This window comes from Chlorocebus sabaeus, chromosome 11, assembly GCF_047675955.1.
Source record: "Chlorocebus sabaeus isolate Y175 chromosome 11, mChlSab1.0.hap1, whole genome shotgun sequence".
Lineage (NCBI taxonomy): Eukaryota > Metazoa > Chordata > Mammalia > Primates > Cercopithecidae > Chlorocebus > Chlorocebus sabaeus.
The window spans coordinates 29,224,087-29,242,084 of record NC_132914.1 but is presented as its reverse complement, the minus strand read 5'-3'; the positions used below and the strand labels follow the sequence as shown (position 1 = coordinate 29,242,084).

At 32.8% G+C, this 17,998-nt stretch overlaps 1 protein-coding gene across 12 annotated transcripts in view; it reads right to left on the bottom strand.

Moving 5' to 3' along the window:
• Window positions 1-17,998, bottom strand: part of CCDC91 (coiled-coil domain containing 91) — a 362,694-nt gene that overhangs the window by 85,637 nt on the left and 259,059 nt on the right. For all 12 annotated transcript variants that reach the window (XM_007968045.3, XM_007968054.3, XM_037990234.2 and 9 more), the window contains 3 exons: window positions 5,018-5,110; window positions 4,853-4,921; window positions 2,621-2,797 (listed from right to left, as the gene is read on the bottom strand). In XM_007968045.3, coding sequence (XP_007966236.2) covers window positions 2,621-2,797; window positions 4,853-4,921; window positions 5,018-5,110 — 339 coding nt within the window. The remainder of the gene's footprint in view (window positions 1-2,620; window positions 2,798-4,852; window positions 4,922-5,017; window positions 5,111-17,998) is intronic.

The window sequence follows — 17,998 nt, the reverse complement described above, 5'->3', positions numbered from 1 at the left end:
AGTTTTTCCAATTGGTTTTTCCTAGGAAACTAATATGATTAATTAATAAATGCCATCTATAAACTTATTTGAAAATTTTGGACAAATACAATTAAGTCATTAAAAGCATCTTCTGGGAAGTGTACCCTTCAAGGATATTTACTGCACGTTTCCTACATGCTTATTTTTCTTGAAGCTGGTATTTTACAACTAGCATAATTTTCATTTTGTTTAATGATTATAATCAGATACATTATTAATTTACTTTTTCCTTTACCTTGGGAATTTAGAAAAATATTAAAATACCAGATGATGTCAACAAGAGGTGAAACAGGAAAACCCTGGATCCTTTGTCCTTCCATGGACACACTCAATTAACAACGATGCATGCACAAATACCCTTGGTGGAAAATTCAGACACAAATTGAGAGGGTCCTTCACCCTGGGCAAGCATGAAACCAACTACATTGAAACTGGTAGGAAAACTCAAGACCTAACTCTCACCACAATCCCTATACCCAATACAGTGCCATATGATCCAAAGGAAATCCACAGCTCTCAACTTCTCTGGTGGGGAGAAAGTTGGATTACATGTCCAAGCAACCTTCCTAGAAACTGCCCAGGTTATCCGCTTCTGTCTTACCTATCTCAGAGCAGTAACAGGACCTGGCATACTACTGATGCCTAGGGGCCAATGAGAACAAAGATGGTGGATTAAATTAACAAGCAAACAGTTGCTATAGCCCACCCCGCTGCTCAGTCCAAGAAACAGGGCAAAAAACCTCAGATTGCAGCTTCTCCCTGGGGAGGGAAAGAGTTGGACTACATGTCCAAAGTTCTAATTTTTCCAGGGGCTCCTGGGAGACTGGCTTCTGTCTCACCTATCTGTGAGCACTGGAACACCATGTACTTTAGACAGCTTTGGGGTGCCAACAACAAACACAGCAGCATGGATTAGCATAAAGGTTTGAGAGGCCCACAAAATCTCTGATCAGGTTGACTGGTGTGGTTCTTCACCAGTACAAGGCCAGTCAATGAAGACTGTGAGAGGTAGCTGTTATTTCTAATGGATAGAAATCAACATACAGAGTCAAGAAAAATAAATAAGGAACAATGTTCCAAACAAAGAAATAAATGTCCTGAAATCCACCCAAATGATACAGAGATATATAATTTAACTTGGCAGAGACTTTCTAGCAAAACGTGCAAACATGTGTAAGGAAATTAATGTAATTTATTCAAGACATGTTTAGATTGTCTTCACCATATTCTGAACCTACAGAGGACAAATTTCAAAGTAGTGGATCATATACTGCAAGTTTCTTGTAGACTCTTGACAAATCAGCAGAGAAGTGTGCTATTTAAGATATATATTTTTCCATTAGGATGATGAATATGTGCTGATTTTTTCATGCCTTCTTACCCAATTTAAGGGATGAATGGCCCACATCTACGTGAGGTTACAGGAATGTTTGGGGTCATAAAACAAATTTAAATAAACTCTCCGAAATAAGAACTTAGCCAATGAACTTGACCTTACTGGCATGAAATTCCAACCAACTGAAGTGACAAACATTTTATATGCAATAAGTACTCAATATACATTTATTGATAGATTATAGTAAGAATTAAAAGGTAATACTGCTTTAGTGAAAAAATGCAAGAAAAAAAAGATCTGCTACTGTAGTACTGTTATCTTACCACAGATGCTACCTCAGATGTTTAATTTTTGTAATAAATGGGTAACTGTGTGTTCCTGAGAATAAACAAGTGACATCTTTAAAAAATGTAACTTTTATCTGGGGTATTAAAAACTCTGAGCTTTTTAAGGCTTCATTAAAATTAATGAGTCATAAAAAAATCTGGGTTGATCTGAAAGGTTAGTCATTTTAGCTGCATTTATAATGTGAATGAAAAATTGTAGTATATTTAACAGTTTAAGCATGAGAAACCGACTTCTTTTGCTTTTGATACTTAAGGGAAGATTTATTTAAGTACTTCTGCCTATATATATATATGAAAAGACTAATTATAAAATAGGACTGTGCAAATTCAATAACAGAAAAACAAACTAAGGTAGTGTTTTTAATTGTTCAGATAAACAATCAAAAGTTATTTTGCATGTAGGCCACACCTGTTGATCATTATGTATCTTTATGAGACTATAGGGAATATTTGTGAGGTTTCATTAATTATTGTTACCAACCATAGGTATAGAGATTTACAAATTAGAATTATAAATTAATTGAATCAAATTGTTTTCTACACAAATATATTATTTTGTATTGATTGAGTTTGTGTGCATGTGTGCGTGTGTGTTTGCCTCTATGTATGAGAAAAGGAAAAATAACACAAAGTTTAATGTATTTGCAATTACTAAACATAAATTTTGTTTTGACCTTTTAGAAAACAAAGTAAAAGGGTAAAATGGTCAGTTACTAAGTTTTCAATATCAGAAAGATGAAAGCACATTAAAATATTAAAAATGATTAATTCAAAATATTAACATCAAAATGAAAATTAAAAATTAAAAAGTCATAAATATCTACTAAGGTTGTTTTAAGTAAAATAAAAGAGTAAGGGTACTTCATTTTGAGAAAAATGAGAAAAAAAATATTTACAAACAGTTAATATTACTAACCTGACTTATTTTTCTTTGTTCTTGTATAGCTTTTTGAATTTCCTGAGATACTTTTTCTTGATCTTTTGCATGTTTTGTCTTCCATAATTCCCTTTCTTCAGCATGGGCTTTTTCCAAATTTTTTCTTTCTTCTTCTATGGCTTTTAAAACTGCATCCTTCATTGCTTCTTTTTCAAGCTTCAAAATAAATAAAGACCAGAACAAATTTGAAAGATTGACTGCATAATGATTTCGTGAGTAAGACAGACTTGGTTAACTTAAGATAAAAAAACTTTCATCCTATAGTGTTTAGTTCTCACATTGCTGTTTTTATGCATAGTAAATAACTGCTATAAAATAAAATCTATTATTCTTTTTTATACAAATATTCCTACTTAATTTCCATGGCATTTCTAATCTTCAAAGAAATCAGGTCTTAGAGTGAAGTAGCAGATTTCAAACTATATAGTCTAAGGATCCCTTTACAATCTTAAAATTATTGAGTATATCAAAGAGATTTTGTTTATGTTGATAATATGTATTAATACATACCATATTAGAAATTCAAGAAAAAATAAAATTAATTCATTTAAAATTAATATCATTAACTGCATTGATATTAATATATTTTATGAAAAATAACTGCTTTCCAAAATTAAAAAAGGAAAATTCCACTGTATGTGTCTTTAAACCTCTTTAATATCTGACTTCATACAAGACAGCTAAATTAATTCCTATTTCTCCCTTCTGTGTGAAATCTGTAATGGTGTTTTTTAGTTGAAGTATATAAAGAAAACCCAGTCTCACACAGATAGGTAGTAGGAAAAATTGAGTATTTAGTAGCCAGTTTAGATAACTGTAGATATTCTTGATGATTTCACATCAGAACTTGACAAGGACTAGTTCTTAAAGGTTAGTTGGCATAATGAAAATAAAATTATGTCAAATGAAATTTTCATGTTATTATATTACGGTCCTTTCTTGTACTCTGAATGAATCATTTATCGATACATAATTTTTAACATTTTTATGGGAAAAATATTGATTTATTGAGTTACATGTCTTCTTCAGATGCTGACACATTTCTTTGTACCAAAATTTTAAAATCATGTTTGTTAATGTTACCATAAATCTCATCAGGAACATACATATTGGAAAACAGATACAAATTTTCTAAAATTCGACTTTTTGCTTTAAATCACTTCAAACTCTATTCCAAAGAAAGACTGCTACTTTCCATTTTGTTCTTAAATCTATACTCTAGCAGTATACAACTTGGCCACCTTCTATTATTCACATCAAACATATATGTTGACTCCATCTTCTCCATATTTCCAGAATTTGCCTATTTCTTTCCTTTCCAAACTACTACTACTGGTCTGTTTCTACCACTCACTATCTCGTAGCCAGACTTCTGATGCATTCTATGAATTCTTTCCCTGCCTCTAGCTTTTGTTGCCTCTAATTTCCCAAAAGTTAATGTCAATTACCATTACATCACAAACATGTTTTTAAAATGTCAATATGTCTCCTTTACCCTATGGAATAAAATTCAAACTCTGTTCAGAATGCTAGCCATCATTTCAGGCTGAATTCAAAAGTAATTTATTGTTTAAAAACTTCTAAGACATAGACATATGATGTACATACTCATAATAATTTAATGCATTCCTCCTTGCCCTCTTGGTATATAAATAATATTTTTCTTATCTGATTATAAATTATTTAAGAAAAAGACAAAATCATAGTCACCCTTAAATTTAACCCTGGCATAGTGATACATAGATATGAGACATTCAATATTTGTTTGCTAAATTTAATTTTAAATCTAAACCTCAAAAGTAAGTGTTAAAAGTGTATTTGTTGGTGTGTGTATATTTTATATCTATGAATACATGATTTAGATGAGTTATTTTAAACTTGGCTTTAAAAATTACTTACCTTGATACACAGATGCACACACAACCTCTAATTAGATCCAACAAATCGCAGGTGGATATTAGTGTCCCAACATATATGTTCTTTATAACAAGTAACTAATAACCTATATTGTAAAGCATTTCAATGCTACCATTATATTGTGTGATGTGAATTTAATAAGAATATAAGTAGTCATATCTTAAGTTTAAAAGTAAATAAAAAAATGTTGATTTTTATGGAATGAAACATTATATAAAAGATTCAGCATACTATTAATATATTCAGTTTTTTAATTTCCACTTACAAGCAACCCACTATTACAGATGGAAATACCTTTGCAGCGGATACTAATGCCTCTTTATTTCTTTGCCTTTCTTCCTCCAAACATTTCTCCAATATTTCCTGTCAAATGATAAGGCAGTTGGAAAGACATTAAACGTATTATTTGAGGTAACAGAACACATTCTTTCTACACTCTGAGCACAGTGAAAGTATTACCTTCTGTTCTTGAGAATGCTGAATCAAAGCTTCCTTTATTTTTTCTTTTAACAGTTCCTTCTCTGTATCTAGCATTTCAAGGAGCCTCTGATGCTACAAGGAATGATAAGCAAATTATATTATGGCTCTGAGGCAGATGATCTATCAACAAGGAGAGTAGCTGGTAGAATTCATTTGTCCAGAAATATCGAAGTAATTACAAAAGGAAAAAATGAGAAGTTCTCTAAAATGAAGGCTTAGGAGAAAAAAATCACTAAAATCACCTTTCTATAATCAGCCAAGATACATTTCCTAGCCCCAAGTTCAACAGAGTATATGACAAGAAATATAACTTAAGAACAACTAGTCAAAATTGAAAAATTAATCAGAAAATGATGTCTTTTCCAAAATTAAGTTTAGAAAAATTACTCACTAAAGTGATTATTATTAGCTTGCAGCAACAGAAGCAATGAAGCAATTAGATGATAACTGAGAAACGTAAAATATCTGCTTGATGAACAACTATCATCATAGATTATTTGCGTTCCTGGTAAGGCATTGTTAAAAAAATTGAAAGATTTATTAATTGTTGTCACCTCAAGATTTTACCACAGATTCAAAAACTAAATCTATGAAATGAGTCCAAGAAATACTATGTAACAGGTAATATAAATGTGTATAAAGTTAATGTATCTATTTTTATTTTGATGTGCTACAGAAAAAGCTCACATATCAACTAGTTATCATGGACCAAGTGCTTGATGTTTGAATAGAGCTTTCTGAGAATATTCAACTTTTGCAGCCTCAGTATCTCCAATAGCCATGAGCCAAATACTGTTCCAGAACAGTGCACTGATGTGGAATCAAAACTAAAAAATATGTATTGCTACTCATATATTTTTCATTAAGTTATTAAAGGCAAGTAAGATATTTTCTCAGATTTGGAATGCTATTTATATCCAAGCCTCCTTTAAATATGAACTCATTTGACACCCAATATTTTAAAATAGATTTATATCTTTTATAGTTGTTCTTATTTAAAACATTTTTAGGGAGAGAGTCTATATTGAGAGTAAGTGACCAAGCAGTCCATGTCTACTTAAGATAGTCTGTTATTCTTGTTTTTAATTATGCTACTTCTCATCTGTTTTTCAAGAGAATAAGTAAAATCACATGAAAGATGTTTTTTCCTTAAAAACAAATCCAAACTGTGATATAAATCATTACATGACTCAGAAATTATGAGTACTATATGAAATTATGTAAGGCAGCTAATTAACAAAATGAGTAGACTTACCACAGAATTAATGTATAAGTATTAACAATAGACTTTAATTTTGTATTCCATGTAAATCTAGATGCACACAGAATTTCATAGGATCAGAAACAATACCTAATCCTATTTGAAATATACATATGAGAAAATATGCAAAGATATATACCAGGCAAATAATTAGACTTAAAAATGATAAAAAATTATATGAGACTGAAAATATTCAATTTAGACTTGGGAAGAGGTAAACATAACACAAATAAAACAAAAATGTTTAGAATTAAAATATATAATAAAATTTTTGGAGTTATTAATAACTTAGAACACAAATATTGCTTAAAAAGAACTGGTAATGTTAGCAAAGTGAAACTAATATAAATCACTAAGTGATTTGTTATAAGTGGGCTAAATTCCCTAACTGGTCCAATAAAAACTAAATTTAAAGAGGGTACATTAGTTAAAATGACACTGTAATGTTTATAAAATTCATTCCTGAATGTCATTTCTTAATTCTGACAGTATCCTACAATAGAAGACAATTTTTGAACTTGTTTAAGAAACCTGAAATTACTGTTTGAAAGAAACATCCTACATAAAATATAACCTAAGTAAAATCACAGATTCACTTGAGAAAATACAACTGGGTTACTGGCTTTTCTCAAACGTACAGATAATAACAGCACTTCTGAGGTTCTAGGCACTGTTGAAAGTGCTTTACATGTAGTAGTACCACATTAAACTCTCACAACAAACTGCTGTATTCGTCCACATTCTTCTCATTTTCAGATGAGTCAGCTGAGACTTAGAGAGCCTAGGTACGTTACTAGGTCTTTAATTATTTCAACAATAATCATATCCTATATAATCATTATCAGTAGTAGTAATTATCTAATACTAAAAGCAGCCCAGTACATTATACCTCGTTATTACCTATAGTAAATAAAAGCTACATAATGTAATCAGTATGTCAAGTAAGACTTCATTTTGATTTTGCTGTAATAGAATAAGACTAATCTATGCTTCCAATTTGGTCATTTCAGACTACTATTATTATTAAAATAAGATGATTTCCTGAACAAATTGCAATTGGTATTGAGACAGATGATTCAGAAAGATAATGGCAAGGGGAAAATTTCTCCTTTCTTTCTTTTCTTTTTTCTTTTTCTTTCCCTCCCTTCTTCTTTCCCTCCCTCCCTCCTCTATGTTGACCAGGCTGGAATTGAACTCCTGGATTCACGTGATCTTTCCACCTCAGCTTCCCACCAAAGTGCTGGGATTACAGGCATGAGCCACCATGCCCAGCCAAAATTTAGATCTTAAAATTAAACACAGATAATTTGTAAAGCAAACAAATAATTCACAAGAGGCTACTCAAAACCCACATGCTTCAATAAAATGTATTTTGATTTTTGTAAAACTGATATATGCTCATTATAAAAAATATAAAGAAGTGAAAATTTCCCAGTGTCCCATTACCCAAAGAAAATCACTGATAGCATTTAGGCAAACATCCTTCTGGAGAGCTGTTTATTAAATATTTTATATAATGAATTTATATATAAATATTATTCTGTAACCTTTTGGAACTCTATGGTATAGCATTATTCGTTTTGTTTTGTTAAATTTTACATATATTTTGCCATTCTCCTTTTTGAAGACCTTTATGTTGTTTCCAATTTTTCACTTTAAAAAATGTTTATTTTTGTGCATGCATCTTTGTGAAACTTTACAATTATAGCCTTATGAGAAACTCCTAGAAACCATATTAACAGGCTGAAGATTGAGCAAGTTTTATATTTTAATGCATACTCTTGAACTGTACTCTAGAAAAAATACCAAATTACACCTTTTCTAACAAAGGAGACACCCCTACAGAAAAGAATCATGGACTGCTAGAGCAACTAATCGACGAAATTGTTCCACCCTTGGAGAAAGGAATCCTTGCTCTTTTTGTCCAGAAATACTTTGTATTTACTACTGACCAATCACTGCTATTTATTTCATCATTCTCCCTTTCTGAAGTGGGCATTTTTGTTGCAGTTATTTGGTTCTTTTCTCTCTCTTACAAATCATAATTATAGTTTTTTTGAGGCTGTACAAGGTGGCTCACACATGTAAATCCAACACTTTGAGAGGCTAAGATGGACAGATCACTTGAGTCCAGGAGTTAGAGACCAGCCTGGGCAATAGGACAAAACCCTGGTCTCTACAAAAAATACAACAATTAGTTGGGCATAGTGGCATGAGCCTATAGTCCCAGCTACTTGGGAGGCTGAGGTGGGAGGATCACTTGAAGTAGGAGGACCTCTCACCTTCATAAAACTGTATTTATATTAAAACTACAAAAAACTATATAAATATAGTTTTTTGAAGGGGAGGCTCTCCCTACTTCTGAACTGTCTCTGTTTCCTTGAAGTTTCTTTTTATTTGTTCGAGTCAGTAACTTTTTCATTTGAGATGTTTTTGTTTGGTAACAATTTTATGTTCATTCATATTAAAACCTCAAACACAAAAATGTTGAAAGGAAATTCTGTGTATGTGAGTAAGCTTCACAATAGCCACAAAAGGTATTGAACTAATTTTTCATGGTTGTGGAGATTCCCAAATGTTAGTTCTATGAACATTTTCTCTTGAGCCAGTCTTTTTGCTTAGAAAAAAATTCTCCAGTCTCCTAAGTGGTACTATGAGCCAAACTTTCAGCATTCTAGGATCAATGTGTTAAGAAGCATAGTGGAGACCTCACTGCTCAGTAATGGTCTTTGGTTTAATCTCCTTGTTTTTAGTCCTATGCCTTCTCTTGCTCTTTATGAGTTCAGAGATTATCTGCTTTGATTTCTCTTTTGTTCTGCTAGGGTGTACAATAAGTCCCCTACTTAAGTATGGTGTGTGTTAAGGATTAAATATTTTTTTACCTCCCTCCCTCCCCTACAAATTTATATGCCGAAGCCCTAACCCGCAATGTGATAGCAGTTGTTGACAGGGTCTTTAGGAGGTAACTGGGGTTAGATAAAGTCCTAAGGATGGGGAAAAGAGCACTCGCACATTCTCTCTGTGTGCGCACACAGCAAGACTGTGGTTACCTATAAACCAAAAGAAGAGGCCTACTCAGCAGAAACCTTGATCTTGGACTTTCTAGTCTCCAGAACTGTAAATATAAATTCCTGTTATTTAAGCCAATCTATGGTGGGTGCTTTTTAATGGCAGCCTGAGCTGACTGAGACAGTGCACAAGAGGACTTGGGAACACAACTGCTAAGTCATACGGACTTTCAACCATTCCTCTTGTTTTCAGAGCTACACGGCACCTAGTGTTTGTATTTCCCATGGCTTTCGAGGGTTTTGCAGACAAACCAGCTTCTTCATGGGTTTCACCTCAATAAACTAAGATTACAACTTTTCTCTGCTAAATCAGTTGACAATTGTACACCTGTTATCTCCTTTCATATTTATTTGTCCTAGTTAGTTTTTGCTTGTTGGTTTTGTTTCAGTCCCTTTATGTGTCATTTTAGTGATCTGCGGTTTTTTTGGGGGAGGGGGACTAAGAGGTAGGACAGATTAGTGTTTTAATTCACCAAATCCAGCTCTGAACCCTTGGCAAGTTATCCAACCATCCCAAATAATCCTAATACCCACTATTAAATAGTCAAATGTCAACTAAATTATCACTCATTTGATATTAGTTCCTAAAACTGTACATGCCAATAATAAAAGTAAGTGTTAGACAGCATTCCTTTGAAAATAGATTTAAACAAACTGATATATAACTAAGACTAACATTTTAAATTTCTTTACGATGACACTAGGTCAAAACATCAGAAGGAGAAAAGGTATAGGTTAGCTAATACAGAAGTGAGAAAGAAAAAGAAAAGGTGGTGGGGCAGGATACTGTCTGCTGAAATGTTTCTACTGTTTTTAATAAATTCCTAATCTTTCTATCCTCCCATGATTGAGCAGAAGGAACTGCTTTTTTGGAAAAAAAAATCTTAAAGAAAAACTTTTATTTTAGGTTCAGGAGTACACATGAAGGTTTGTTACATAGTTGAACTTGTGTCACGTGGGTTTGTTGTACAGATTATTTCATCACCAAAGTACGAAGCCCAGTACCCGAGAGTTATCTTTATTGCTCCTCTCCCTCCTCCTACCCTCCACCCTCAAAGTAGACCCCAGTGTCTGTTGTTCCCTTCTTTGTATTCATGAGTTCTTATATTTAGCTCTCACTTGTAAGTGAGAACATGTGGTATTTGGTATTCTATTCCTGCATTAGTTTGCTAAAGGTAATAGCCTCCAGCTCCATCCATGTTCCCACAAACACATGACCTTGTCTTTTTAATGGCTGCATAGTATTCCATCTTAAAATGGCAGAGGAAGTATCTCCACAGGACTTATATTGGTACTATTCTCCAAATGCCATCTCTCTTGGCTAGTTGGCTGCCCAAGTTTTATTTTGTGATTATTTTTCACAAATATTACATTCACACAATCTTATCCATCACAATTGAAATATGAATTGTTCAGAGGAAAATAAATTTCTAAAGTATCGTTATCTATGCCCCAAGACAAATTTCAGCATTTAAAAATTGTGATAGAAAATTTTTGTAAATGAATGCCATTCTTCCCCACCTCAATAGGTTTCATAAGATATAATTTAATTTGTTGCTGATAGGCAGACTTCTACAACGAATAAATTCTTTAGCACAACAATTCCATCAGGGGCACATTAAATGAATTTACTGTACTATCATTCAGTTTGTTAAATAACCCTAGAGAAATAGGGCTATGCTATTCCTAGAGGCCTATGACCAATGATGTTATCACCATTCCCCTAGACTGAAGAGCTTAGGGATGTAGAAATCATATGGTCAAAAACCAGTAAACAGGTTCTGCAAACTATTGTTACCATGGTATAGAAATTTACAGTTTGTGTTTAGCAAGTTTTATAAACATTTATTAATTTTTATATCTACTGGACCTAATAATAAAACATCAGGGTTGTACTTTATTTATTTTCCATTTATTTTCCATTTTGTTTTTCTAGTAATTTTTATTCTGTTTTGTACAAGTATAAACCCCTGACAGAGTTTTTAAAAATGCTCCTTTATCTCAGTTATCTTGAGAAACACTGTCAAGAGTACATGCTAATAGTGTCACACACACGTGTCTAAGTCTCAATGCCAATGGCTCTACTGCTAGTCTCATTTTTCTTTTCTTTCATCGTCACAGTAGTTTTTCTTTCTATTGGCATTAAGTACTATCAAACATTCTGTTGCCTGCCATCCATTTGCTGCTTCCATTAGACCTTACAGAAGTTTACCCTCTAGAGGCTCTCAGTGTATTTATGGAATAAAGCAAACACAGGCATTCATGCATGCATGAATCAATGAATGAATAAATAACAATTTACAAACACTTTGCTCTACACAGCCTCTTTTATTTGCTTTTTCTCAGCCTGTTTTTGTCTCTTGTTCTCTATATCCCTTGGCATTACTGCTATGTGGTCAGTTTTTATTTTTGTTTTAACTATTATTTTTAACAGTAAGTATGTTCTTTTCCTTTCTGTCTGATAAAGTTCCATAGTAATCAGCTGTTTTCACTGTTGCTCACTGCTTTTTTCAGATGTCTGAGGTTAACAGGAGTGTATCCTTGAGACTCGGACTCCTGTTTTCTTCTTGTTTGTATGTTCCTAACTCCTAGCATGAGGCCAGGCAAGTAATTAGCAAATGCTTATTGAATGAATAATCCAATCAATGAATAATAGGAGGGAATGCACCAACAGACCTGTACAAAAATAAACAAGTGGAGAAGGACAAACTAGATAATCTGAGCAAATGTCAGAATGATAGAATATTATGATGGAAAGGAAATTTACATTATCTAGTTCTACTACCAACAGAAAGTATAAGCGACACAGAATTTGAAGACCATGGTTCTGGTTTTAGGTCTGACATTTGTTAGCAGAATGAAGGACAAATCATTCATATACTTATTAATAAGTATGTACCAATTGCCTGCATTGTACCAGGTAGTCTTAAGACTGGGGTAACAAGTAAAAAAGACAGGTGGAAAGTATCTGTTCTCAGACACCCACATTCTAAAAGGTGAAAACCAACACAAACAAGTAATAAATACAGGAATAATGTAATTTCAGAAGTTATTATGAGCTGTGAAGGGAATAAAAGGTTGATGAAATTAAAAAAGTAAGAGAGGAGGAAGGATTAGCTCCTTCAGATGAAGTGGTCATGTCATGTAATATCGCTTCAGTTTTTCTACAAAATGAGAAAAATGCCACCTCACAGGACTAACGTGAAGACCATCTGAAATAATCTGTGTGAAAGTATTTTTTAAAAAGTGTTATAACTCTTTACAAATGTAAGAGTTTGTTAACAAAAACAATCTAAACAAGTGGTCTCCCAGAGTAAACATCCCCATATACATGCAGAAAATACCATTTCCTACGAGTTTGTTCCACTGTGCTAGAAAGTTATGTTATAATGAGCTAAAAACTTGTTTTCATACAAACTCAACTCTGTCTGCTTGAGTCACAAAAGACAGTCTAACTTCCTTTCAAATATTAAAAAAAAAAAAATCCTGCTTTTCCTCACATCTCCCAAAAGTTCTCCTCCAGATCAGACACTGACACTTGCATTAGTGATTCTTCATGTGATCTGGTTTCAATTCCCTTAAAACCATGCATGCTTTCCTCAAGATGTTTAACCATGTACTGTTTTCATGAGGGCAGCCATTAATAAAAATAATATATGCAGTGATGATTAGGGCAATATTAGCTATTATTATAACCCCTTAGTCTCAGAGTTTAATACAATCAGTTTAATTTTAACGTTTCTAATAGTCCAATGTTCATAGGTGGTCTCATCACTGGTGACTTGAAAGCCCAGTCTCCTTTCATTCTGTGGCCCCATCTTGTCCTATTAACATAAAGCCCTCCACATTCAGCTAGTGAATAAAAAGAGGATAGAGCAAATGGACTATTAGCCACTTCTACAACATGAACTATCAATGTCCTCTTTTTAGATCAACCAGATCATAATTTGTATCACAAAGTGAGAAGATAACAAAGGGATGTGTCCATGCACCATCCAAGTGTAAATCCAAACTCTACAAATAACCACATATTAAGGCAAACCTAAGGCATAATTTTGTACATTTAGGGTTCAATAAAGTAGCAAGATAAGCCAGTGTTCACCATTTGAATAACTGCACACATTCACTGAGAATCCATTTGGGGAATCAAACTCAACTTACCAAATGTGTATATGTATAACAGATTGCATACATGGTCCTAAAGATCTTGTCATAATCTAATGAAAGAAAAAGTAACATGAAACATAAGATCACATTAAAAAGGAAAAAATACCTAGGTAAAGGTATAGGAAATAATTGTTTAATTTCTGACAAGGCATATCAGAAACAATTTGTAGAGTTAAATGTGAGAACGGCTCCAAGGTAAAAGTGGGATCTAACAGAAAAAAAGGGAAAGAGGATTTTCTAGGCAGAAGGAACATTTAGTTCCTATTCTAGGAGAAATAGAGGGTACTCCAGGAACACAAGCATGAATATGTGAAGGCTGTGGGAGGAGCTTAAACTAACAAAGGTAGGATGAAGTCAAATTGTCTGGATGTTTGAAAATTAAGAAATAGAACATTTTTTAATTCCCTGTATGATAATGATACTACGTGATGCAGAGTGGTGTGTGAAATGAAAAGAATAAAATTTCAAGGGGCAAAGAAAACTCATCAACCAGAAAAAAATAATACGGGAAGTGGGACTAGAAAGGAAGAATAGAAATTTCACAACATAGAGTCACTAAGATATAGCAATTATCAGGCAGAGAAGAGAGAAGAATGAGTAAAGATGAGTAAGATCTTCAGCTTGGGTACCTGGACAAATGGTGATGTCATAACTAGATAAAAGGAAGAGAAATAGGCTTGAGAACAATACAGCAAATTGCTTGGTTTTGGAAATGTTGAATTAAAGATGCCAATGGAATATTAACTTTCAGTATGCTGTTCAGAAGTCTGTTGAAGTATTAGTTTAAAGCTTAGAAGAGAGGTGAAGGGCAGTAAATTGCAGCTCTGACGAGAAAATGGAATACAACCTAGACTAAGAAATGTTGCTTAACTCTTTTTTTTTAATTTATTTTTTAATCTAGGACTCCTTTTCTGGATTATCTTAATTAACCATTAAGGGAGAAGAATTAGAGATCTAGATCATAACAGATAATTCATTAAACTAGAACTTGGAAGAAAAAAATTAAAACCATCAGATTTCTACTTAAGAAAACTAGAGAACATCGTATTTTCTTCTCCTTCCAACTTCAACAGATACAGGATACTAGAAACCTTTTAAGCTGTGAGCCGTCGTAACATACAATCCATATATGGACACATAAACAAGGTTACCTTATAAAAGCCTCCTGCATATATTCAATACTATTTTATACAGGCCTTTCTTCTTATAGGAAACAGTTATAGAATTGATACCAAAATCTGAGACAAGTTAGGCACTTATTCCCTTCATTCATGAAAACAAACAAACAAACAAACAAACAAACACACTTTGACATTTGATCATAAAATACTTTAAAACCCTGTTCCCTTGTAAAATATTGTCAATTATTTCAAAATCAGTCTTTTGTTTCTGATCTAAAATGAACATATATACCTTCTCATTGCTATCTACTGTGAATACAGAATACTCACTCAAGAGTTTATCGTCCCAGCTCATACTCACTCCCTTTTTGATTTGGTATTCTAGATCCATGCCCTCTGAGTGAACAAGAAAGATAAGCCAGGAAGTTGAAAGTATATTTTTGTTCTTGGTATGTGAAACTTTCAAACTTCACAAATCTTTTTCAGATCACTCTAAAAATCTAAAACAGCCTTATTACACAGTATGTGCCATTCACAGCAGCAAATTGGACTTTTCAGAAAATTGCCCTTGTATTATTTTTTCAGAGCTATGTATAATGACACTGAGTTCAAATCTTCAAAGAATCCTTGGCAAACAAGGACTCAAAAACTCTGGTCTATCATATAGAGTCTAAACTCCTAATCATTTCATAAACATAACAATGTGGTTCTAAGTAAAATATGTCATGAATTTTCATGAATGCCTGAAATAGCCTTTTCTCAACACTTCATTCTTAATACTTCTCAGTCTTTCACCTAGAGAATGACAACACATCCTCTTGGATTCAATGTGTTCTCTGAATAAACAGGCAGTAGTAATTCCTCTTTTGTTTGTGGTTGGTCTTTTCACACTTTTATTTATAAAAAATATTTATAAAAAACATTTATTGCAGAATGCTTTAAACATATAGATAGTAAACAAAATAGAATAATGGAACTCTCTACACCTATCACTCACTTTTACAATTATCAATATTCTGCCAATCTTTTATCATCTGTAATGTCACCCACTACCTACTTGCTAATGATGATTTTAAAATTATTTTTCTTTAGGTAAATTTTACATACATGAAAATACACAAATCTTAGCTATATAATTTTGAACAATCTTAGTTATGCACTTAGCTGTGTGATACACATCTTTATCATGATATAGAACACTTTCATTGCCCCCAAAAATTCCCTTTACCCCAAAGCAACAACAGTTCTGACATTCTCCTCTGACCATATATCATATGCATACACGCATATATGTATATATATGAGATATAAACATATATGCATACAAACACACAGGTTTCATTGCTCTGCCAAAAAATCTGTAATACTCATCCATACAAGTTAGTTGTATGTATCTGTAGTTGATTCTTTTTTATTACTAAGCAGCATTCCTCTGTATAAATATACCATAATTTGTTTACCCATTCTCCTGATGATAGACATTTAGAACTGCTTCCAGTTATTGGCTACTGTGAATAAAGGAATCACAGACATTCTTTGATATAACATTTTTATTTCTTTTGCATAAATACTTAGTAGGAATGTGTATGATTAACTTTATTAAAAACTGTCTTTTTCCAAAATGGTTGTACTACCAGTAATGTATGAGAGTTCCTATTGGTTTACATACTCACCATTTGGTGACTTCAGTCTGTTAAATTTTAGCCATTTTACTGGATGTACAAAAGTCTCTCTCTCATTATGGTTTTAAACTGAATTTCCATAATGATTAAAAATGTTAAATATTTTATCATGTGCTTATTGGCTATTCTTACATTTTCTAAGTTTTTTCTTTTTCTTTTCTATTTTTTTGAGACGGAGTCTCACTCTGTTGCCCAGGCTGGAGTGCAGTGGCACAATCTTGGCTCACTGAAACCTCAACCTCCCGGGTTCAAATGATTCTCCTGTCTCAGCCTCCTGAGTAGCTGGGATTACAGGCGCACACCACCATGCTCAGCTAATTTTTGTATTTTAGTAGAGATGGGGTTTCACCGTGTTGCTCAGGCTGGTCTCGAACTCCTGAGCTCAGGCAATCCGCCCACCTAGGCCTCCCAACGTGCTAGGATTACAGGCGTGAGCTACTGTGCCCGGCCTCTAAGTTTTTTCTTTTAAGCCTGTTGTTCATGTTTTTTTAGTTCTCTTTTTTTATTACTAATTTATATACTCTGGATATAAACTCTTTGTCAGATACATGTTTCATGAATGTTTTTCCAAGTTTGTGGCTTGCCTTTTCACTTTCTCAACGATGTCTTTCAAGTAGCAGAAATTTTAAAGTTTTCAATCAGATAAACCCTAATTTATCTATTTTTCTTTTTTGGCTATTGCTTTGTGTTTTCTACAAAATTACTGCCTACATCCAGGTCAAGAAGATCTTCTACTGTATTTTCTTCTAAGAGCTTTTACATATAGGACAATAATCAATCTAAAATTAAGAGTTGTGCAATCATTAACTCTAGCTTTAGACTGGTATACTAATTGGTTTGTATACAAACTGGGTTAAAGGCATAGGACACATGCAGGCTGTGTTCATTTCACAGCAGGGCTCTGTAATTAGGCAATAACTACCTATCATCATACCTAGTAAGGCAATATAGGAGAAAGAAAACAGGCCAAACAGCTTCACTACTATGCCTACTTATAATCAAAGTCACTAGTTAAGGAAAAGTTAATATTGCTTTGTTTTCACAGAAACATAGGTTACTTACCCTGGTTGCACTGGTTAACAAGATGGCTTTCCAGAATTTAAAAAGGCATTAGGAAAATTAACTGAAATCTATACCAGTAGACCTCATCTAAAAATAGTTAAGAGTTTATTACACTTTGCTTATCTAAGATATTCCATTAATCGCTTTTTAAAAATTGAAATTTTAGTAGACTTTTTTTTTGTTTTTGTTTTTTTTAGCAAATTGAAGAAATAAATGCAAACCATGGAGTTCCACTAATATATTAGATACTTAATGTAACGGTGTTAAAGGCTGAAAAAGTTAACCTAAAATAAAGGCATTCAAAAGTAGTTGTTTTCCCTCATTTCAGAAAAAATTCTTCCAAGTGAAAATGTTCGATTCAGACTCAAATACAAATATAGAGGTTCTGTGGTTTTTACTTGATTCTTGTAAAAAATAAAAAATAAAAAAAACAATAACAAAAACAAAAAACCACTTCTTTCCTGGAATGTGAGTCACATAAGATATTGTAAACAGATTTAATCACAATCACACATGGCAGATTTTTGTACATTAAATTTTAGACTAAGCAATCATGGTGGCTCATGTTCAGGTATAAAATTCCACTGATCATACATTCA